This window comes from Eutrigla gurnardus, assembly GCF_963514095.1.
Source record: "Eutrigla gurnardus genome assembly, chromosome: 11".
Taxonomy (NCBI): Eukaryota; Metazoa; Chordata; class Actinopteri; order Perciformes; family Triglidae; genus Eutrigla; species Eutrigla gurnardus.
The window spans coordinates 10,103,371-10,128,003 of NC_139925.1; the positions used below are offsets into that span (position 1 = coordinate 10,103,371).

A 24,633-nucleotide genomic window follows, 5' to 3' on the forward strand; every position below is an offset into this window, starting at 1 on the left:
AAGGCAGTGAATTGTAATAATAATAATAATAATAATAATAATAATAGTAATATTTCAACACATGCTCGTTGGTGGATCGTGTGTTGGCCAAATTAAAGGAGACGCTTGGACGGATTCAGAAAAGATGGCGAGTCTAATTTTATCAGTAAAATTGGCCACTTACTGTAATACTTCTTACTCAACCACTTGAACCATGTTCCTTAACAGACGGCGTGCACCCGGATCTGAAAAAGAAAAACGTGATGCATGTGCATCACACTACAGACACACTCATGAAATAGTCATGTCAAGGACACATGGATTTACAGACACACTCACACGTACTGTAGGAATATACACACCTGCGTCTCCATCTGTCTCCCTAAGTGAATAAGACATGACTCAGGCCCTCCTGGCTTTCACCTCATAAGGGACACTGAATACACAAAAACAGACCACGTGCACGCACACACTCACGTCAGCTGTCGTGCTGCGAGTGCCACAGCGAGCAATTTGTTCATAACCTTTCAAGCAGAGATGTGACATTGATTATCTGACAATGCTCGGAAAATGGATACAAGACGGTCCGTTCTACCAAGATGAATTTCTCACCATACAATTTGGTATTAACTTTTCTTCTGTTGTCTCTTTCATCTTTTTTTTTTCCCTGCCAGGTTAAGATTTGCACAACTTTTTCCTCTGCATCGTAGCGTTTTTTTGCCCCTCTGTTCCTATATGATTGACATGGTGCAGTCCAATGGGAACAACAGGAAAGGATTTTTCGCAGAGTGAATGAAATGCCAACATCTACCCAGTGTAAAATGCCATGCCCTGAGGTTTGTGTGTAGTCGAAAGTGTTTGTCACAGAACAAACGTAGAGAAAGTAGGTCGTAAAGGTGCTCCCAGATGAAAGGGGGAGGTGGGATTTATCCATTTCCTCCCCCTGTTCTCCACCCTGCTCCCTCGCAGCCGTTTTCTACCTGCAGAAAGGGCAAGAGATAACAAAATGCTTCTTTTTTTCCCCCCCTCGCCTTTTATTCTCTAATGCTATATTTGCAATGTCGGTCCTTTCAATTTACACTTTCAGCGCTTCTTCAAACTCCAAATGAGAGCGTCTGTTTCCCCGCGCTGTTCCATGTGTATATTTAGCAATGTTTCCCACAGCGCCTCAACACCGAGCAGGGGGAGAAGTAAGGAGGAGCAGGGAGAAAACAGAAGGAGAGGAAGATTAACACAGCTAATTAGAAGACTATTGTTAGGTGTGTGAGCACGATGGAGCCACCCAAACACAAACTATTGGATGCGATACCGGTGCACCGTCAGGCAGCGGATAAACAGGGAAGCAGGTACCGTGTGCACACGCTAGGAGAAACATACCCGACAATTAGGTCGCATGCAAATCAGTCTACAGATGTGTGAGAGGTGCGACAGGTAGAGACAGCGAGGGGCGAAAACACAGAGAGGAGTATTGAAATGAGCAACGGTAGGAATCTACAAATCAAAAGTGATATAGAGAGAGGTGGATGACATCCAGTGGAAATAGACGATGGAGGAAAGCGGTGAGTCAGAGATGCGGTTTATTGTTTAAAGTGGATTGGCAGCTGTAATGGGCTGACAATTATTCATATGTCACCCACACACACTTGATTAAAACTTTTTCCACTCCGTCACCAAGTCCCTCGTGTAACGACGATCGCTGAGCGTCAGGGTTTGTTTCGCTGCCTTCTTTCAAGACGAGGCTTCTTTGTGTTTCTGTCCCATCGCTGTCGACTGATCCCCTTTAGGTTTCAGTGTTTTGACAGGTGAGACTACAGCAGGCTGCCACAGAGAATCATCTCAGCCTCTTTGTCCTAATTTTAAAAAAAAAAAGAAGAAAAAAAAGAACCTGCAGTCGGGGGACATTGGCTCACTGTGGTTGATTTTTCCTCATCCTGATACAACAAGATTTGGGTAGAACATGATCTCAGCAGGCCGGCCCACGGGAGGGAAGAGGTAGAGAAAAAAGTAGGCGAAGGGGAGAAGTGGAGGGAAAGAACAATAGGATGGGAAGTGAAAGAGACAAGAGGAGGAGCAGAAAGTAAACAATAGAGAACAGGTGGAGGAGGGAAAGGAGAGATGGTTAATGAGGAAGCAGGGAAAATGTAGGTGAGAGAAATGGATGGAGTGAGGGAGGGGGAAGACAGGAGCGTGTCTCCCCTGCCATGACACCATCATGAATAAAAAGCACAAAATATATATATTTTTATATATATATATATATATATATCCCGCGAGATGATTTTACTTTACATATAAACACAAAGTAATGTGCACACACTTTCCTTTCTCTTCCTTTGGCGAAATGAGACCATGCTTGGAGCTCTAATAAAGCACAACAATGAAAGTGTACCAACTGAGAAGGAGAAGGAAATTGAGTTAGTGGTGGAGATAGAGGAGGGAGGGGAGGGGTGGGGTGAGGGGGTGAGGGACAGTTAAGAGCAAGCCTTTAACATGATCACAGCGGGGACAGACACAGGGGAGGAGAGGAGGGGTGGAAAAGGAGGAGGAGAGGGGGTGGCGAGGGCCTGCCAATACAGATAAATATTTCATCCAAGAACACAGAGAGTCACTGAGACTGGTGCCCAGAGGGGGAGGGAGGATGCAAGGAGAGAGAGAGAGAGAGAGAGAGAGAGAGAGAGAGAGAGAGGCTGAGAGTGAAGGCAAGGCAAAAAGACAAAAAGCAAGAGGAGAGAGAGAGAAGAGAGAGCTTGGACAGCTGAGAGACAAAGCTATAAGCCTGGGAGATAAAGGTGTCCTTAACTCTCACATCCACTGTCTGTGATGCTGAGCAGGGCTGACACAAGACACACACACACACACACACACACACATTAATACAGCGACACACAGCAAACACTTAGATATGGTATCGCATGCAAACACTCTTCTATTATTGTCCTCTATCTTGCCGTGCGGAGGTTTCTCTCCTCGACTGGACTTGACACCTTTGAGAGAGAGAACTGAAGCCTGGATGAACGAAGGTGGAGGTTCAATGAGAGCAGTGGGAGGAAGGAAACGAGGGGGGCAGCTGTGAAGGTGTAGACCTTAGACCAACATATTGGAGTTTTAGTTTTACTATTTTAAACCGCCCCTGTTTAAATTAATATATTAAAAGGTATAGGGGCCGAACATCAGGGCCCATGTGTGATTTAATTCCAAAACCATGATTCTTAATATGCTGCTATAACAGCGTCTACTAGTCTGGCAAGGTTATCTACCAGAGTTCAGAGTCTGGGTGCAAGGATGTACTTAAAAGAAGCCACAAGAGAATGAGTGAGGGAAGGGACCGACACTGGATGGTAAAGTAAGGCCTTGCCCACAGTCCGTCTTAATTCATTCCAAAGGTGATGGATTGGGTTGAGGTCAGGTCTTTGTGCAAGTTACTTTCTCACCAAACTTAGAAAAGCAGTATCTGGCAATTTCAGGTGATTTCTAAAGCAAATCTGATTTTTCTGGCATGGAGTCTACAATATTTTTTTGACTTGAGTTTGTTTTTCCCCATACTGAAGGGCAAAAACAGTCAGAAAAAAAGCTGGGAGAGATGTGCTAGGATGGTGTTTGAACTCTGTGTGTGTGTGTGTGTGTGTGTGTGTGTGTGTGTGTGTGTGTGTGTGTGTGTGTGTGTGTGTGTGTGTGTGTGTGTGTGTGTGTGTGTGTGTTTTACGTGTTTGCATGTGGGTGTTGTACATTTGTGTCAATCAGGCGGTTGGTCTTTTTGCTTGTGTTCCCTCCCTCCGCAGGGAGCAACTCTCCCTCATCATTAGTAATGATCCAGCAGCGGTGAAAGGGCCAGGCCACAGTCTCAGCCCAGAGAGACAGATGAATATTTGATCAGCCTTCTCTTTGCTTTTCACGTGTGTGTGTGTGTGTGCGTGTGTGTGTGTGTGTGTGTGTGTGCGTGTGTGTGTGTGAAACAGACAAAGCCCACGAGGTCAGTGCAGGGTATACAACTTTCCTTTTCCCATCTCCCCCTGCCTCTTTCTCACCTTCACCTCTTTGCCTCTTTTCCTTTTCACCTCCCTCACCCTCTCCCTCCCCCCGCCACTCTCTTTTACCATCTCCCCCCTCCTCTCCTCCTCCAGGACTGTGCAGAGACAGAGGTGGACAGGAACAAGTGCTGTACATTGTGTAATATGTTCTTCACTTCCGCCGTCGTGGCCCAGTCGCACTACCAGGGTAAAACTCACGCTAAGAGAGTCCGTCTGGTGCTGGGGGAGACGCCCAGCTTACCGTCAGCCATGACCAGCCCTACAAACACAGGTACCTCACACCTTCTACCCGTCACACTCTCAGGGTTTCATTATAGCATCCAAACATTCACTGTACTGTCTAGTACTGGAGCTGCAGGGGTTTCAAACTGATCACAGCAGGCATATGGAGTGCCAGTTGAGTTTTGGGGAAACAAGCAGAATAGAGTATCACACTTTGAGCTGGTTGATCCTCACCTGTCTGCCTTCTGGCCAGACTTCAAAGTGAAACATGACGGATACAATATGAAGCATCTGACTATAAACTGGTGATAGATCACCACTTTCAGCCCAGAGCTGATCGATACATCTATTGGATTCCGATCATGGTGTTTGTACACAGAGACTGTCCTCCCTCAAGACAGAGATAATTAACTTGGTCGAAAAAACGCAGCCTCACACACGCCCATGTGATCTAGACATCCAGTATTTGCAACATGTGTCCCTGGACTAAGGATTATTTGAAATTGAAAGACCATATTTTTTACCGGAAGTGGATTTGGAAAGCTTTAGTCGTGCTTCAGTCAATAATGTCTGGTTTGGATATCAGAAGGAAATGTCTGGTGCTGCTAACATGCCAGAGGCCCAACAAGTGGAAGTTTGAAGGTGAAGCACTCAATTTGAAAGGTCTGATGATTAGTAAAAAAAAAAAAAATCTCATTACCAAATCGAGACATCCGCAAATTAATATTCTGGTTCATGCTCATGATAGTTCAAGATTAGCTTCTTTCTTTTTTTTTTAAAGAGTCAGAGCTGGTAAGTGTTCATCAGGGGAGCTATATGTAATGTGATTCAAATTGGATTCAAAGACAAAATTCACCGCGCTACAAACACACAATCACTGAGTGTTATAAATAATCCAGCCCTAAGTGACTTTTGTTAAACTTTGGCCTACTTTGGGAAAGTGTCGCTTCCGTAGAGCCGTTGCCGTGGAGCTCTGTGGTTTCATGACAGTGGAACCTGGAGGAAAAAGAAACAAGAGAACAGGGAGGAAGAAGAGAGGAAGAGTGACCTGGGAGAGAAGAAGAGGATTTCAGGAGAGATTAAAGTCAAAAGGAGCCTTCATGATTACTCTGAGATGAGCGCTTTGCAGAAGATGCACAGCCAAGCTGACAGGCTTGTGCACGCAGAAACACACACACACACGTCTGAAACGCACATACGCAAGATGACTGATGCATGCACATTCATATTAGACATTCACTTGCACCTAAGGACACATGCACACTAACATACATACAGATACACCAACCCAAACCACAGCGAGGGGAGAGAAAGCATGGGCCATGTGTGCTGCCGAAGCCCTAGAGAGGTGGAGAGCAGAGAATGTACCTGTGTTGCACATCCCACCGCACACATACACACACACACACACACACACACACACACACACACACACACACTCGCCATGACCCACTCCTCAAAAAAACTTCTGCTCCAGTGTGCAGAGATCACAGTCATGGGAAAGGAAAGGGTGTTAAAACAAGGGATGGAGAGGAAAAATTCACCCGAGGATCTCTCCCTGTTGCTGCTCAGCACGTGCTGTTCCACAGGGCTGACAGAGCTCAGGAGCTTCACTCATGCACACACACACACACACACACACACACACACACACACTGCTGTAACCAAGATTTTAGGACGGCCTTGTCCTTGGGATTAAAAGCGGATGAAATGAAATGACAAGCAAGAGTTCCAGGGTTGAGTTTTGTAAGTGAGAGGATAGTGCGACGGAGCCGATATGAGTGGGTGTGGTTGGTGAGACGAGCGGAGACACAGCCATAGATACAGTAACTATGTGAACAGAGCCTGAAGACACATCAAGGTGGGAGCAACCAATCAGCGTGCAGGACCAGAGTCAAGTCAACACAGGCGCACACACACACACACAAAACATACACACACTTGCACACCCATATTCAACTTTTCATGGATGCTATTAAATGTTAACATTGTAGTGACGATCGTTGTGACAGAAGTGATATGACTCATTTGGGCTTTGAGGCATGTGTGAGTGGGCTATTGTCTGTGATGTAAAATGTTTAAACATGCTGTATTGTGACTGTGTAGTCAGAGCGGTTATAACTCCACAGCCATTGACGCATTGTACATGGCAAATCGGCCAATCCAAACATTTGGACGTGCCATCTGGCATTATGAGCTTTCTCACATAAATTGGCTGTGGACCTAACACCCCCCCCCCCCAACTGTGATCAAATAAAGAGTTTGAGAAGAGATGATTGCTTTGGTACTCGTGCTGTACCTTACAGACACAAGCAACCTATTCTGGAGCTTCATTGACGCACACAAACGCACACAAACACACACAAGTCTTCACACATTTGCTCGGGCGTGGATTATGCATTCAATCCACCACCCAAACACCCACATGCACACACAGACACGTGTGAAGCCACACGCAGTCGCAGTCTTCGCTGCGTGACCCACAACCATGTCCTGTGGACAAGTCAGTGTCTGTTGGCTATTAATGGGCAATCACCATGGTAACCAATGTCATGTCACACGCAGCAGGTCACCTGGAAGTCTGCCTTTTTTTTCATTACCTAACAGAGAGGAAAGGATATAGGCTTAAAAAAAAAATCAATGAAGCAGGAAGTATCAGACGTACAGTAGATGTGAGAAGAAAGCCCAGACTGGTCCCTGGAGAGCTGATGGCTACCTGCCGACCCTCATCTATGTCCCACAGATGTGGCCTGCAGCAACCTATTGCCCTTTGCTCTTACTCCAGTACGATCTAAACCAAATTTACAATGCATAGTTCTTCTGAGAGAAAGTCGGCGTGAGTGCATCTGTGTGAATATGAATGCATAAACATTTTCATGCTAATGTAATTTCAGCAAAATATTTTCATTTTTGCCTTTAAAATCAATTTGCATGCGATTTTCTGTTAATATGATCCCTCACTTCATTCCTTCTCTCCTCCTCTTCATCCTGTTGCAATCACTCACCCCTCACCACTCATCTCTACCTCCTATCTGTTCTTTTCTCTCCCCAGATTCCTCCCCTTCCACCCCGTTGCCCACAGACCCTGCTGCATGCCCCCCTCCTCCCCCTGACCTGGCTTGGCCCTTGGCAGTGGTCGGTGGAAATGGCGGAAGAGAGGCAGGGAAGTACTGTTGCCTGTGCGGAGCCTGGTTCAACAACCCGCTGATGGCCCAGCAGCACTACGAGGGCAAGAAACACCGCAGGAACGCAGCCAGAGCTCGCCTCCTGGAGCAGCTAGCGGGCAGTCTGGATGCCACGGAGAGCACAGGTCAGCCCCTTGGCCCCCAGCCCAACATCAGAGTGAAGGGCAGGAGGGGTGTTACGACTTTGTGCAGGGAAAGACGATAAGGGGGAGATCAAATTTAAAATCTGTCGCAGGGAGGGTGGATTTCTGAAATGTTCATATGGCTTTCAAAAGTGGTGTTCATGTCACAAATATAGTGAGGTACGCCATGCAGTTATTCACAGATAAAATTAGCAACATCGGCCAGTTAAGGTAGAGATGGGCTTATTCACATTCACCATTCATTTGGGGGCGATTGTTAGACCTTATGCTGGTGCAGTGGGCCCTGGGTTCCTCCTGGTGCAGGACAATGCCTGACCTCATGTGACCAGAGAGTGTAGGCAGGTCCTGGAGGACGGAGACATTGATGCCATTGACTGGCTCTCATGTTCCCATGACCTAAATCCAATTGAGCAATTATGTATCGTGCATCCTAAGACGCCAAGTACCGCCACCGACTGTCCAGGAGCTCCCTGATCCTGGTCTGAGAGGAGACATCTCCCACAACACCATCTGCCCACTCATCAGAAGTATGCCCAGACGTTGTCGGTGGTGCATACAGGCACACTGGGGCCAAACACACTGCTGAGTCACACAATGAGTTTCCGTGATGAAATTCAAGCTGGATCAGCATGTGATTTTTTTACTGAATCCAGCCCTCAATGGGTTGATAATTAAGTTTCCATTGACCTTCGTCACATAATTGTGTTCTCAACAAATTATACAATATACATCATTAAAGACTTTCAACTCAAATAATCCATTCATCAAGAACTGATGCGGGATTTAAGTGTTCCCTTAATTTATTTGAACTGTGTATGCACAGTAAAAAAAGAAGGAAAAAAAAAGGTTATGTCCCACAGATGGTTAGGATAGATTCTTTAAATTTAGATGCATAATTGTAAAGTTTCTGGCAGAGCATCATAATAATATAACCTTTCCTGAATTAAAGAGGGACCCCACCATTTTCTGTCTCCCCCCCTCAGTTAACTGTGTATCTCAGCCTAACTGAAATTCTGACACATCTCGTTATTCGTCATCTGTTGGCAACAGTCTAACCTTTCCATCTCACTTGGCTGGGGTCACAGTCTCCTCATATTACAGCATTGCTTTCACACATCTAAGTGCTAGAAGTGCAATGTGTTAAATTGTCAAAAAAGTAATGGGACCTCTGTTGGCATGCTGCATGTAGCACACTAAGGAGAAAATACACAACACAGTGCAGAAGCTCAGCATAAAACAGCATGTGTCCCATATAGCATGACAGAATCAGGAACTTATGCATACAATTAAACCAGAATTATTTCTTAATGTACGTTATTCATTGCCAAAACTGAGATAAAATTACATTTATCATAGAAAGCACTGGGTTTTAATTGCTATTCTATGTCTTTGTCTCCCCCTCAATCCCTTTTCTCTCCCACACAAACACTTCCACAAATGTAGCAGTAGGAGGACACACACACACACACACACACACACACACACACACACACACACACTGCTGTAACCGAGATGTGCCAGAAGGGTATTCTAATGAAATTATTAATAGTCTTTGGCACAGAAAGTGCTTTTTCCTTTTTCTGGGTTCAAATGAGTGATATTGTCTCACATCACCCTGCATCGGCACGCAGCCCAACATGCAACATTAGTGCCACAGAACACCTCCGCTGCACACACATTCAAGTTAAACGCACTCATACCCCAAGCTTACACTGCCACACACACACACACACACACGCACACATGCAAATCCTCTGTGAGCCAAAGCTGCGCCATTCGCTTTGTGCTCCAGGTGCCATGACACAAACCATCATCTCAAGAAGCCAATCATATTAAAAGCATGAGTCATGTTGCCGCCTACACTGGCTCAGAGGCTTTAAGTGGTGTCATGTTGGATATCGTCCTCCATCCACACACTGTGACCCACATCCCACAACCTCAGCTGTTTTTGGGGAGGTTTTGTCTCCAAATCTAAGCATGTAACTAAAGAAGACATTTTCAAATTGTATGTGTACAACAGACAGAGATATTTGCACGCAGTGATTACCCGTCTGCTTTTCAAGGGCTCTGAACCGGTTTAAGATTTTATAAGTGATCCATTACATGTGCCATCAATCAAGTGTTTGTTCTGGTGCCTTTAGTCTAGTAGAGACACTTCGCTCATCGCAGCAAGGCCTCCAATGTCAGTCGCAGACCTGCAAACTCCTCAGAGGAAAAAAGGTGACAGTGTCACGGGGGGATTTTTTTTTTTGATGGTACTATGCAAATGACACTAGTCTGAGCGTGACTTAACAAAACTCAGCATACTTTCTCAAAAATCATTGTCATTGAGGGATTTGCGCGGTAGCCAGGCGACCGTCTCATCCAATGGCGAGCTCAGTTGGCGCTGTGTGCTTCAAGATTCCGATTGGCTCAGAGAAATGTCAATTATAAGAAAGATTCTGAAGCAAGTGCTGAGATTCCGATTGGCCCAGAGAAATGTCAATTATTATTGTTCAATAACGAAAAACCATGCAAAAGTGCATTCAACCTTTCTCCGTGAACAAAAACTACAGCTCCCATGATGCCCCGCGGCAAACCAGGAAGTGCAGCCCTCACGTCAAGTGCCGGTCCCTGTGATTCACTCATCAAAACTAAACAAACAAGTATGGATAAACACGGATGGAACAACAACGTTATAAATCCAAATATTATCTTTATGTGCCACAGCTTCACCATTTCATTAACTTTTAACTTCTATTGTCAGTAACTTAACTGCTTGGATCTACCGGAGCATAGCGTTATCGCGTTTGCTTTAACGTACAATACAGGGGAGCGGACAAAACACAGAGCGACGATACGGCATAGCGTTAGCAGACAACATGAAGCGTACAACATGAAAGCACACAAGAAAACAAGAACTTAAGAGAGCTTACCAAGTGGCTGCATACCTGGTTGAAAGTCAGTACAAAGAAACTACTCTTGCGCTTCCTTTTCACGGAGTAAACACCGGTCACATGGACTCACATATCTCTTAAAGAGGAACTACACCATTGGGCTGCTGAACCTCGAACGGTTCTCAATGAATATTACTTGCGGGATTTTAGCTCTGGATTAACATACACAAAAATAAAAAATAAACTACACAAATGACATAACTGCACAGAAAACACAACAATAAGAATGATCCAATAATTGTTCGCAATTCTGGACCCCCCCCCCCCCCAAAAGAAAACTCTCCGGTTCTACACGATCCACGTGAATGACCAAATTGACCAAGAAAACGGCGATTGTCGCCGAAAAGCGACAAGTTTGCAGCTCTGCAGTCGTCGTTCTTCTTCTGTTAGATGCATTTCCTTTGGGGCAAGATTCTCACATCCGATTGGTTTTTATCAACACTTCAGGTGTGAAGTCACAAGTTTTCCCGGGTGTAATCTCAGGGAGGGGGGGGGGGGGGGGGGGGGGGGGGGGTTGAAGGTAGAGAGAGGGAGGGGAGAGTTGAGGAATTCTGTCTCTTCAAGTGCAGATTCATCTCTGTCCGTTATTGCATCTTTTCCTTTTGGGAGACTGTTTTCTCTCAACAGTCTTCATCTTTCTCCCACCCCCTTCCTGCTGCTGTACTCTCTTGTGTCTGCTGTGTGTGTGTGTGTGTGTGTGTGTGTGTGTGTGTGTGTGTGTGTGTGTGTGTGTGTGCACCACTAGAGGCTCCGATCTCTCATCATGTCTCATCTGTCATCCTCATTAGTTCCCCACGAGGCACAGGTGAATTATTTACACACCAATATTTCCTTTCCTCCCAAACTCTGCCTACAGAGTCGGCCTCGCTGTATTGTCCAATTGTGTCCAATTGATGATGCTGACCTTTACTTGTACTTGCCAGTCTCTTCTTCTCCCGTCTCCCCCCTCCATTTTCTGTCCCTGCTCTTGCGTCTGAAACATATCACAAAATCCCCATGCCATTTAGATCAACACCTTTTCTTACTCCTGGATCTTTCCGGTGTAACTGCACAGACAAGGGCACAGGGGAGAAAGAACAACTGTCGTTATTCTCCACGGCTTGGTGCCAGACAAAAACCTTTGGAGATGGATTATGGTGGAGGAAGGGGGGGGGGGGGGGGGGGGGGAGTTGCGGTGGGGGTCCCTGACGAGGGATGGAGCCCGGCTGACTCGGCCGTGTTTTTACAATCAAGACAGGGGCAGAAACCCCTCATGACAGAGCCGGCGCATTGTCTCCTCTCTCCGGAGACTGAGTAGACAATTAGGAGCAGTGAGATAAGCGTCTAAGACTGGAGTGTGTGTGTGTGTGTGTGTGTGTGTGTGTGTGTGTGTGTGTGTGTGTGTGTGTGTGTGTGTGTGTGTGTGTGTGTGTGTGTAGTACCAAAGCAGAGAAAATTGTGTGTAATTGATGACTGTGCCTGAGTTGGGGGACAGAGCTGACCTCCTGTCCCATGAGGCTGTGACAAAACCGCACAAGCAGATCAAGCTTGTTAACATGCACACATGAAAACAATATACTGTAGACAGTGTAGATCCCACATAACAAGTTAGTCTTAGTTTGCAGTTACTAAAAGTACTGAAAATGTACTTATTTACTTATTCTTTGATCGGGTATTTCATGATTTACGTGAGAAAAACATAACTGGCTATAGATAAAAAGGTTTTATTTAAAGCAGCACTAAGCAATATCTTATCGTCAATTAAATGGTTTGCATGATTAATTGTGACTCATTATAACTCAACGGCAGTTCATCTCATCTCGATGGAGCATTTTAGCATCTTTGTTTAACAGCCTGTAACTTGTGATTTGCTTCACTGTTACAGCTCTCGTCAGTGTTGCTTCCAGCTGCAGCTGTTTTCAGTGAAAAAGCACAGCGAATGATTGCTCATGTTACATGAATATCAACAACTGTTTTCTAACATGTTCAACTTTTGTCTATGTCAAAAAAACAACAACATTTTGACACATTTTTTGAAAAGAAAAAGGGTTGAAATCAGAGATCTTCCAAACGAAGGTATTGAAATGTTTATATAACAACATAAAATTCAGGCACCATATAAGCACCGATCAACACATTATCCAACCTGTTCAAACAATACCCAGCATGAATATCAATACACTCTCCTCAACTACTTTGAAGAATTCTTAATTGGTTTAGACGAGACAGAGAGGACAAACTCCACAAAGTAATGAGCTGCAGCGTCAGCCTGAGAATTGTAACGAATTCTATTTTGTTTATGATAATTTTGTGTCTAAAACTGATGGTCTTTCCAATTACTGTCACGTCTGCTGCAGAACTCTCTCTCTATAGGTCCAAGAAAGTTTATTTCTTGATAGAATTCCACTTGGAGTCACTCCAACTCTCACCCAACGCTCATGCCTGCTGTAGTATTTGTGATACTGTATATTCCTGTGAGACCGTACAAGCCTTTGCTGCAGACGGTTGGGTTTGATTGCATCTCAATGGGTTTCTTTTTGGATCCAGTTCCTCTTTAATCTTGCAAAGCGCATGCTAAACTAACAGCACAAAGGCACTGAAAAGCTCTGAAAACTATTATGGCTGCCGTCCACAGTAAGCAAAACTTTAGACGAACAGCACACAGGGAGAGTCTCGGTTGCAGTCGCGGCTCCAAAGGAAGGAAGCGGAAAATAAAGCAAACTCTACCTTGAAATGATCCATGCTGCATAGAACTTGATAAGTGGTGGTTGTACAGTGTGCTTAAGGCTCATTTACTCCCTCTGCGTCTTAAAACCATCAGACTATTTAACCAACATTTCATGTCATGGTACACTACATTTTACAATCTTCAGCACTGACCACTACCTGTAAACCCCTGAGACTAAAAGCTCCAGCTCGGCAGTGCGTATAAATGGAGGAAAAAAACCCACAAACATCACACTCCAAATGGGTCATTAATGTTGCTTGAGCTGGGACTTAGTCACAATATATCAGACGCGGGAAAAACTGCAGGAAGATGTTACATTTCTTTGCAATAAGGTTCCTGGAAAGAACATTTTCTGTGCACGTATATAGCTCATTACTTTTTTTGACAAGCGTTTAGGCGTCTCCACACCAGAGGTGCCAGCGACGCCAGAGGACTCCGTGCATTAAAACGACAGTCACAAACAGCTCCACACCCACTGCCTCGGCTCGTCTCACCCTCTCTTCTCCCTCCCCCCTGGCGTATCTTCTTGTGTAATTAACAAGGCTTAGCACACCCTCACAAATACTGTTCAGGCTCACAAAAAACCCACATTCAAAAATCCTGTGCTGCATGCTGTCAGTTGCGCACACAGACACACACACACGCACTTTCCCTGCATGTAATTAACATGGATTACGGCACAGTGATTTCTTATGCCAGTACTGCTTTATTAACCAAATAAAGTAAGTGTGTGTGTGTGTGTGTGTGTGTGTGTGTGTGGGTGTGTGTGTGTGTGTGTGTGTTTAAAAGACTGGCACACGTGCACATTTGCTGGCATAAACACCAACTGCAGCATATTGTACATCAGTGTTACTCGGCCAGGCAGTGGGGAGGTGACATCAATCAGGCTAAAAGCAGGGAAGCTGCCTTTGTGTGTGTGTGTGTGTGTGTGTGTGTGCGCACACACACTCACACACTTAATCGTGAATACAAGAAAAGACCTCTTTGTGTAATCCTTGCAGCGGTATAGAATTACGAGGAAGAGAAAGGGAAAGAGAACAAGAGAGAGAATTATCATTCCTTTCTTTTTCTAAATTATCTCTTCTCCAATTAATAGCCTTTTCATTAAGAGAGAACAGAAGTAATGGCATTTCAGCTGATCTTTCTATTTTTTTCTTCTCCCCCCCCCCGACTTGGTTATTAGTGCCTAATAGATGTAAAATAATAATAACATTGAAACTAAGACGGTGCTTACTCCAGGCAACTAACTCAGTCATGGCTTTCTTGTAGGCTAAATGACTGTTTGTCCTTAATCATCCCTGAACCAGACAGGGCGAAGCAGACAACGGTAATGCCACATTATGCAGCTCTAGCCCAGTCCTAATGACCTCCTAACTATATCGCAACTTCATCTCCCAACATGCTTCGCCAATTACCGCCACAGAAGGTCAAAAAAGGTGATGAAATACACAGACAACTCATAAATCTCATGGACAATAATGACAGCAGGGAAAAGGGCACACAGACACACAAGCAATCAAACCTGATATCAGTCACCACACCTAAAATTAAAAATAAGACGCCTCTGACGAGGAGGGGACGGAGCATGGACGGACGAGGGGTTTCAAGCAATTTGTTTTTGATTGTCTTATGTCCAATACAACCCTGAAGTTTCAAGGTCGTTCATCTCTGATCTGAGCTCTGCAGTGGCAGCTCTGCAGTGGTAGAAGTGCGAGAAACAAAAATAGCACTTCACTGCATCTCTGACAGAACACACAGCCAATTATGCTATGTTTCTGATTGGCCCGTCCTCGTCGACACAGAAAGCATTTCCTCTACCCTCGCGAAAGAGAGAAGATCTGTGCCACCACGCTGTACTTACCACGTGTAAGAGAATGTTTTTGGGGGCTGGGTAAAAAGGTCATGTTTTCTCCCGTAGTCAATAAAAGCTCGGCATGCACTTTACATCACCGCTGCAGTGTGACAAGTCATTATCCTTACTGCATCTCTTTTTTTTGTCTTTTTATACACATCTTATTTTTGCTCTTTTCCATCTACCTCGCCCAAGCCTGCCCCTCCTCCTCTCTCTTCACCCCCGCTCCGCTCTGTCAGTATCTCCATCCTAATCCATCTATTTTGGGGCGTTCATCTCGACCACCTGCAAACCCTCTAATTAGTTCACATCTGTCTCTAAGCCGCACCATCTCACACATTCACTGATACAGCACCAATGTGCCCGCGTGCACGGCCGTACACAGTGCTGCACACGTGCACGACCTATTGCGCCATTCTTTTACTTACCCCCACTGTCCTCATTCTCCTCACTCTATTGAACGTCCGAGTTTCATAAAGGGACCTTCGCACATGGGCACTAAAAAGATGATAAGAATCTAAAAGTGGAACTTAGTCTAATTACATATTTTGCCAGATACATTCCATTTGGGAAAATGACCCTGCACTGTGGGCTGTAAAAATAAGTAAAACCTGATTTTTATGGATCCTCATGTTGGCCTCACGGCTACTGATGATGACAGGTTTTAAAGATTTATTTGAGCTACACTTGAAAGTCACCTTAACCGCCGCACCTGTGTGTTTGTGTCTCTCCAGGGCTGCGTAGTAGTTACTCATGCAGCGTCTGCAGTGTGGTTCTCAACTCCATCGAGCAGTACCATGCACACCTCCAGGGCTCCAAGCACCAGAACAAGTGAGTACAACAACTCAGGACTCCATACATCCATCCAAAATGCATAAGAAAGAGAATCAAATCTGCTTAATGCGGTCATTGGCCAGATGTGTGGAGGTCTGAACCCCCTCAAGGTCTTTCATTTATCTGACACTTGCACAATTCATTGACTATGAAAACACACAAAGGCACAAGCACTCCCGGTGAAGGAGATAAGGGAGGCAGCGTGATGCCATCAGGAGGAGGATTGGACGACAGGCTTTTTTCACCTGTCAGCAACCATTTGAAACATGTATGAACACACAATCCTTTTCATGTCCTATAGAGGTGATGCACATGATGTCACACTAACACAACCCCTCCAGAAAGGCAGGTATTTCTACTGTGTTGTTTGGTGGACCATGAAACAAGGAAACCACCATTATTTGCTTTAAAATACAGTTTATAGGGCTTCATTTGAAAAATCCGATGAGTGCAACAACACAGCTGACATCCACTGGATAAAAAATAATTTATATTACATAGACAGCAGACTGAGGCAGCCATAAGGGGAACAGGGATATTTATTTTAAAGAATGACAGCCGCACAATGTCACTTGGTCATTTGAGAAAATGCAATCACAAAGCCAATGTGAGGGAAATTATATTCACCAGCAGGAAGAGTGTGGTATAGAGGAGGTACATTTCATGCATTTACCATGAGATGGCTGTGGGCATGGTTACAGGCAGTGTTGTGGCGTGAGTGCATGCATGTGTCTCTTTGGATTTAAAGCAATGGAATGGAAATTAAGTGTGTTATAAATGGAATATTTGTGAGATAAAAGGTTGCTTGAGGACATAAGTTTGATGTTGCAGCTGTTTTCTTTTGTCTGTTTTCTCGGCTAGAGTTTGTGTTTTGTTTTTTTTAGAGAGTTGAAGCACTTCAGCTGAAATGTCTGTATTAATCTGCCCTGGAGTATAACCAGTCTGTGCTGCACAGACCAAACTTCTGCAAACAAGTGAACTGTTAGCAAGTGGTGGGTGTCGTGAGAATAAGCAATAACAAGGATGTGATAGGAAGAGAAGGAAGTAGACCGGGGCAAGAAAAGTACATAGGAGAGATTTTGTTTCAGCCAAGGGTAAATTTCTATTGCTTATACTCTATGTATTAGTCACTAGAAATATCATACAATTTATAAAGGAATCATCATGTATAATAACATCTATAGATATATCTCTAGATATAGACCAGAAGTTACTGCGTCATTAAATTTGCAAAGACATGTTGTTGAGTAGCAGGAAAATGTGTTTTTGGAGGAGACTAAAGGTAGCAGAACTGATGTTTGCAGAAGCACTACCACGAGCCACAAAGCAAGATACTGAATGCCTAATACAGCACTTCACTCAGCCGTGATAGGAGTGTCAGCTAAACTCGTAAAAAGCATGATTGTTGAGATGTATAATATCGTTGCTCAGAGGCTGTAAATCACAGAAAAGTGCCTCATAACTCTCTACTTCTGTCAGTTATACTGCGTGATGCAGAAAAGGGGGCGAATCGAAGAGAGAGCAGGCAAGCCTGATGGACACAACAGAGACGGTGTGCACCGCAGATGCACGGAGACAGAAAGACATCATGATTGTTTGAGACAAAGGCAAAACACTTTTTTTTTAAAAAAAGCACAGGAGGCGGAGTGAGCGTGAGAGGGAAACTAAATTACAGCCGAGAGAAAATCTCCTTAAATTGAACTGAAAAGTGGAGTCGGAGAGATAAGGAGGCGATTTGGAGTGTAAATTGAGGTGAACCTGGTGTTACTGACAGCTTGCAGGGCTTTGCTGCTCGGGATGGAGAGGACTGATTGACAGGACATGGACGTATAGAGGGCAGTGAGAGACAGATGGAGAAGGGTACCTGGGAGATTTACAGGGGTAGTGCTGATAGGTCACTGGTTAGAAGCAGAGAAACTACTTCATCCGCCTTATCAGACAGGCTTCCAGGAAGTGGTCTGTGGAGGTGCTGGAAGTGGAGCAAGTTTGGTGGAGAAGTGTAAGGAGCTGTTCAGTCTGATTTCAGCAACAGACAACAGAAGGAGAGGAGAGGATATAATACTGACATGTCACATAATTAGTTTTAAGGAAATACGTTTAGATTAGGTAAGGTAAGGGTGCCTCTGTGGGTCAAATGGTTTACTGAATACAGAGGCGATCAGGATTGTGAGACAGTACTTCACAGCCCCAACTCAGTGTCAACCTTGAAGTAGAAACAGACAACTAAGCGTTTCCAAGGGGTATTATTGTTGGCACTGCTGTCGCAACCACAACAAGATCACTTTCCACTCTCCTCAGAGCCAGGCCGCTAGCAACAACACAGGACTCACTGCCTTTGGGATGTAAACCGCAGGCCGTTTGTGTATGCAGAGCACATTGGAAATTAACAATAGCTAAAAATGCTGTGATACACTGCATTGGAAAAGAGCTGGACAATATATTGATATTATATCCATATTGTGATAGGAAACAAAATATTGTCTTTAGATTTTGGATATCACAAAATGGCAAAAGTGTTTTCTTACCCGATTTTAACGGTAAAGTGATGTAATTACATATTAATGATGATTATCAAAAAACTGTCAATATAATAATTTGTTAAAGCATCAGTGGTCAATCCTATAATGTCCATATCTAGATATTTGGTGAAAAATAATTGTGATGTTTGATTTCTCCATATTTCCAAGAATAACTACTAAATAAACAGGAAGTGAAAAATATCCCTACACATCCAAAAGATCTTGGGATTTTTGGGGAGTAGTTTTTTATACGAAACACTATCTTCTCCTGATGTGCACAGCTGCACACAGTTAATGCATTGCATTGCAAATGTTTTTATTCTAAAAAATGTAATTTATTATGTAGTTTTTTGTTTGTAATGTAGTTCAATAGCAGACTAGCAATTTTGTTTGACCAATTATATTAAGAAGTTGCCTTTCTATCTGTACTGCTATGGATTGTGTGCTATATATAAATGCCTTAAAGCAGCATCTACAGGATTGCAGACTTTCAGTGTGCATTAAGTGTGAAAAAGTCCACGAGAGAGCCCCCAAAGCACAAGCGCTTGTACAGTGCAACAGCCCGCATAGATTTATTCTGCGAACACTGTGAATTCTGTTAAGTCCGTGAAGGTGCACATTACACTGGTACTGGAAATAAGTCTTGCCAGCTCTGTTGCTCTGCTGGATCGATCCTCTGGGAAAAACGGAACAAGACAAAAGGTTCCACCTTATCAACCTCACTTCCTCTGTCTTCACCCAGTCACTCAGGTGAAACACAATACGGGTAATGGGTGTTAGGAACTCCTCCAAGCTAAGCCTCTTTCACTCACACAGACAGACCATAGAAATCCTGAAAACAATGTGCATTAACTTTTTAGCCTTTGCAACACAATAGTATCGGGCATGATATGATAAACAATGCCCCTTTCGCACTTTATACAAGTGTCATTTTTCCTTCCTACCTTAAGACAACTTAAATATAAGACTGGACAACCTCTAAGGCTTTGCAACTTTGGAAATAAGAATGGACCCATGAATGAGGTGTGTGTTTGAAAAGTGTAACTTCATAACTGAGGGATGAAACCACAGCTATGATGTGTATGATGTATGATCAGCGGTATGATGAAATCCTTGACACAACATTCACAAATATGACGAATACAGTATTTTGGAAAAAAGCGATGTCTGTCTTTGAATGAAATGGACTGTTTATTAGTCCACAAATGACATGAATTAAACCCATCGGTCGCTCCGCCTCACTATAGACCACTGAGGGACTAGTACGGCGGGCGCCAGCCTTACAGACAGATCATTGTGGCTGTAGCAGCTCAGATTCAGCCAGCACTAACCATAGTGCTCCGTCTCTGTGGAGGCAATTTCTGAAGAGAGGAGACACAAACAAGAGAGTGTCTTTCCAAGCTTTATTTCCTATCTGTAGATGGGCCTACAACCATTCACATTACATGTAAAAGGCTGAGTGCCCTAAGTCTCCTTCAGTCTCTTCATTTATACCTTGTGAATATTCCCCAAATACATATTTCACTGTCTCTAGTTTGACGCTTGTAGCTTTGTAGCCCTCAATTAGGTATCACTAAGGCTGAAGGGACACCAGTTAATACCTAAAGAATGTGCCACCTGTATGCATTTTCCCAGCCGTCCACCTTCCTCCTAACTACTCTCTCAGCGAAGGGGTGGCTGCTGGCCACCAGCGTACTCATTTTCTGTAACCAGTCTAACGTTTTCATGAAAACATGGTGGAATTAGCATGCTTACATTAGCTAGCTAACGAGCCAGCGGCTGAATGATAAACATTTATAAACGTAATGCTTCATCTACACACTCATGTCACAGCTTAGGAAAGCATATCTGCTAACACCAGATAATAAGTCATAGATTTTGCTACAATGAGCTTCATTTCCAGAAGAGAAGAGGCTTGTGCTATGATTGTAACGCTACACAGTGGTGATGGAAAAGGGAAAAACCAGAGAGGCGAGGAGGGGGTTCTGATTAGAGGGTGGTAAGATTCTTTTATTTCTTTTTATTGACCTTGCAAAGATTAGGGCGGATTTAAAATGTCAGATGAGGCAGTTAGTTTTTAATACTGTATATGTGGTAAGAAATTGAGCATTGATTTGAGCACCAGCATCGATGGGTTTTATCACAGTACAGTTATGTAATGTAGTTTACATCTTGAAAAACACATTTAAAGTGTACTGTTTAAAAACAAGCTGTCAAATGATGGAGGGTTGTGCAGTGCTGCACAAAAATGTGGTTTATATTTGTGTATAGTTATGTGTCTGTGTGTGTCAGTGTAGTGTGAGTACTTATGGAGAAGAGGCTGGAAATTGTTCAGTTCATATCTCGGGGGTTGTTTACAGGGTGGACAAGGGTTTGCCAAAGTGATGCAAGATCTTCCAACCAAACTTTTTACTGTGTGTGTGTGTGTGTGTGTGTGTGTGTGTGTGTGTGTGTGTGCGTGTGCGTGCGTGTGTGTGTGTGCGTGTATTTTTGTGGGTAGTCTGTGTGTTCTTTCACACTCAGGATGAGCTTTGGCTTGTATAAGGAGCTTTCCGGAGGAGACGAAAGCACAGCTGACAGTGGCAGGGGATTAGCCCTCACTGAGGAAACATCCATAAGAAATGTGTATGTGTAGCTACGTCTGTTTATGCGTATACGTGTGTGTGTGTGTGTGTGTGTGTGTGTGTGTGTGTGTGTGTGTGTGTGTGTGTGTGTGTGTGTGTGCGTGTGACTGTGTGTGATGTTTGGCATTAGGAATGTCACAAGAAGTGCGCACATGCAGGCTAAGATACTCAGGTGCAAGAATAAAATACTTAACTGGAGGGCACAAAGGAGGTCTGCACACTGCTCCAAATATAAAGCTTATTTCTCACTTTTTCAGGGCAACATTTTGATCTACCAGATCTTCTTGAGGAAAATATATATCTACATCTTCCTCAGAAAAATGTTTTGCCTTGGAAAATGAAAAAGAGAAATAAACTATGTATTTGTTGCCTAACTGTGTGCACACCTCCTTTGTGCCCTGGCATTAGAAATGTTTCATCATCAAACAACAAGAGATTTCGCTCTTCTTTAAACAGCTGGCTGCATCCGTCTGCCAGGTCTTCCTATCTGGACTGTGCATCTGCTCCACACAGTCAGCTGCGGGTCATTTGAAACACTGCAGACTGCACACAGTCGCTACAGGCTGGCTGTTGTAATTGGACCTGTACAGGATGATAACAGTAGAGATGTAACTAGATAAATTTGGCAGAACACTTTCACAGTTTACAGTGCGCTGCAATGAAGCCAATGTGTGTAGCCGGCCAGCAGACAGGGACGCAAGTGGGAAGCAGACGAAAATGAACCAGACAGATGATATTAACTCCCCATGTTGGTCCAGTTTACTCAATTACTCAATACACAAGTACACCAAATATAAGATAATTGTTAGTTTGAAAAAAAGTGATAAATAAAGAATGGACATGAGCAGAGTGGAGCTGAAATGTTTTCTTTCCCAGCGCTACAGCTGTGTAAAAAATGTGATGTATCCAGGTAAAGTAATGGGTCATCAAAACAAACTCTTTCACAACAAACAACTACAGTTATCCACCTTTCCAACATCCATCCTGCCGATATAATTGGACACCACCTGCGAGAACACCTGACAATGTATTCTCTCTCCCTTATAAACAAAAGTGTTATTTGTGCATATGGAAGAATAAAAGTTATGTTATGACAAGTAAAACTTTCATGCCTGTTTAGTACTATAGGCTGCTCCTCCAGGGCCCACTGGTTGTTACTAAGGGGACTGTACCAACACACAAAACCCTATTGAATTCACTGACTAACAAAAAATTAAAAAAAATATTTGCATTGAGAAATAATGAAGTGAAATTTGATGAGGTTATGAAATATTGATTGTGATTAATTAATGTTCAGAACCTGATTTGGTTCGTAGTGTTTTCTGATTTTTAGTCCAATAGTGGAAAACATACTAGTAGTTGAAAAAAAGCATGTAAATATCTATAATAATTACTTTTATTTTGACAGACTTATTATTCATATTCTTTGGTTTGTTTTATTCATTGAATAAGAATAGAAAAAAAATCATTGGTTAAAGAAACTGGATGCTTGGTATCAAATGGTGAGCTTTAAATAGCAACAGATTCCTGGTTCAGTGTCAAGTGTACAACAATGCAGCCTATTACAAGCTGTTATATTAACAGGTGTGTCGCTTAAGCAAAGCTATTCTTAAAACATCATAGTAGAAATAGAAGGCTAGTGCCAGCTTAGCACTACTGGAACTGGATCACAGAACATCAGATGAACATACTCTCGACCGGCGAATCACAAAAAGCCCAGACTGTTGTGGTTTAATAATGATCGAGGTTCATTTTCACGTTTCTGAACTGGAAAATAAATTCAAAATTGAATTTGGGAGAAAACATTTAAATATATATATAACAATATATTATATTAAAATGTGTGTGTGTGTGTGTGTTTGTGTGGACATTGCCAAAAACAGGACAGGAAGTGTGACTGTGAATGTTTATGAACTGCAATTACTGTTTGTTCATCTGCCAACATAAATGCCAATAATTTCTGCTTGTAGGCCAGCTGATTTATCAGTCAGGTTCCATTATATAGATCTTTCTCTCTCTGCCCGGTTCAACCTGGTTGATATCCATCCAGTAGTCCCAGCCAGTTTCGTAGAGAGCTCATTGTCACAGTACAGAATATCAAGGCCATGGCAGCTTTTATGCAATCATTACCAGCCTGAAATTTTTTTGTCCGAGTATACATGCATTAAAATGTATTTCTAATAAGAGAACAAAACAATAAAGGGCACTAATTAGCTCCTTGGAGTCCACGAGAAAAAACAAAGCAACCAGTGACGTGCAGTTTCCTTGATGGGAACTGTCAGCAGGGCTGTATCTCTGACCGATGACATTGCGATTTAACTATGCGTAGAATATAATTCACGTTCACTAGGATTGTATTGCCTTTTCCTTTCAGGATGAATTTTCCTTTTTCGTTATACAATATCCAACCTCCCTGCCTGCCTTTATGTGTGTTTATATGTATTGGGTGTGCTTGTGTATGTGTGTGATGCTGATGTTAACGCAGGCCCTGAGGGTATGATGGTGAGGTCGGGAACAATCCATTTAGCCTACTCACCCTGGTAATTATTCAGCATCAGTATCACAGAGGAGAGGACACACACACAAACTACAAAACAAACTAATGTACATTTAAGAGGGAAAGGCCGAGCGAGGAGAGTGTGTGTGTGTGTGAGAGAGAGAGATTACAGTGCTGAGTGTAAAGTAACTCTGAATGCAAATGGTCGTGCTATCGACCTGCTAACAGGGCAGACCTGCTGTGTGTACGCGAGTGTGTGTCATGGTAGGGGATGTGTGTGCGTCCTCTCCCTGCTTGAGGCAAGGTGAAAGGTTAATTCGGGACTGTCGCAGGGCGGCTATTCCCCCCAATCGCTTCCTCTGCCATACCTGAACACACACACATGCATGCACGCTCATGCCTCAGGCTCCCCTCATCGGCCCCAAAGGCACATGTCGCTGTGTTCCCTCACACCTTCCATATAAACACCGTTTTTGTTTACACACACACACACAGACAGACACACTGCCCTGAGCGTCACTGTCTGTGATGTTAATAAGGTGAGGGGAGGTGGGGGGGGATCATGCCTGAATCATGACTCACTGCTCTGTTCCCTTAGTAACTGTGGTTACCTGACACACACACACACACACACACACACACACACACACACACACACACACACACACACACACACACACACACACACACACACACACACACACACACACACACACACACACACACACACACACACACACACACACACACACACACACACACACACACACACACCATGCCAAGGTGACCTTCACATCCTCACAAACACTTCCCTTGGACATAGAGGCACATGCGCTCTCTCTCTCTCTCACTCACACACACACACACACACTTGTATATCTCACATTCCACACATGCATGGCCCGGGGCAGATTATTGGATTAATTTATTAACACTCACAGACAACCTTTCGTAACCCATCTCCTGTCTCACCTTCTACCTCCCTCCATATCACTGTCCTTGGCTCAGTCACCATTCGTGACCAGCTATTCCACCTCGTACAATCCACATATTCATAATCATGTGTATGAATATATATGTGAAAGTCTTGTAATATATGCATGCAAA

The 24,633-nt window shown here is 43.7% G+C and overlaps 1 protein-coding gene across 1 annotated transcript in view; it reads left to right on the forward strand.

Annotated features, from left to right (window-relative positions):
- The window catches only part of LOC311020579 (zinc finger matrin-type protein 4), a 47,152-nt gene that overhangs the window by 19,400 nt on the left and 3,119 nt on the right, over positions 1–24,633 (forward strand). The window contains exons 4-6 of the mRNA XM_084020689.1: positions 4,101–4,278; positions 7,282–7,539; positions 15,787–15,883. Of these exons, the coding sequence (XP_083876815.1) occupies positions 4,101–4,278; positions 7,282–7,539; positions 15,787–15,883 (533 nt within the window). The remainder of the gene's footprint in view (positions 1–4,100; positions 4,279–7,281; positions 7,540–15,786; positions 15,884–24,633) is intronic.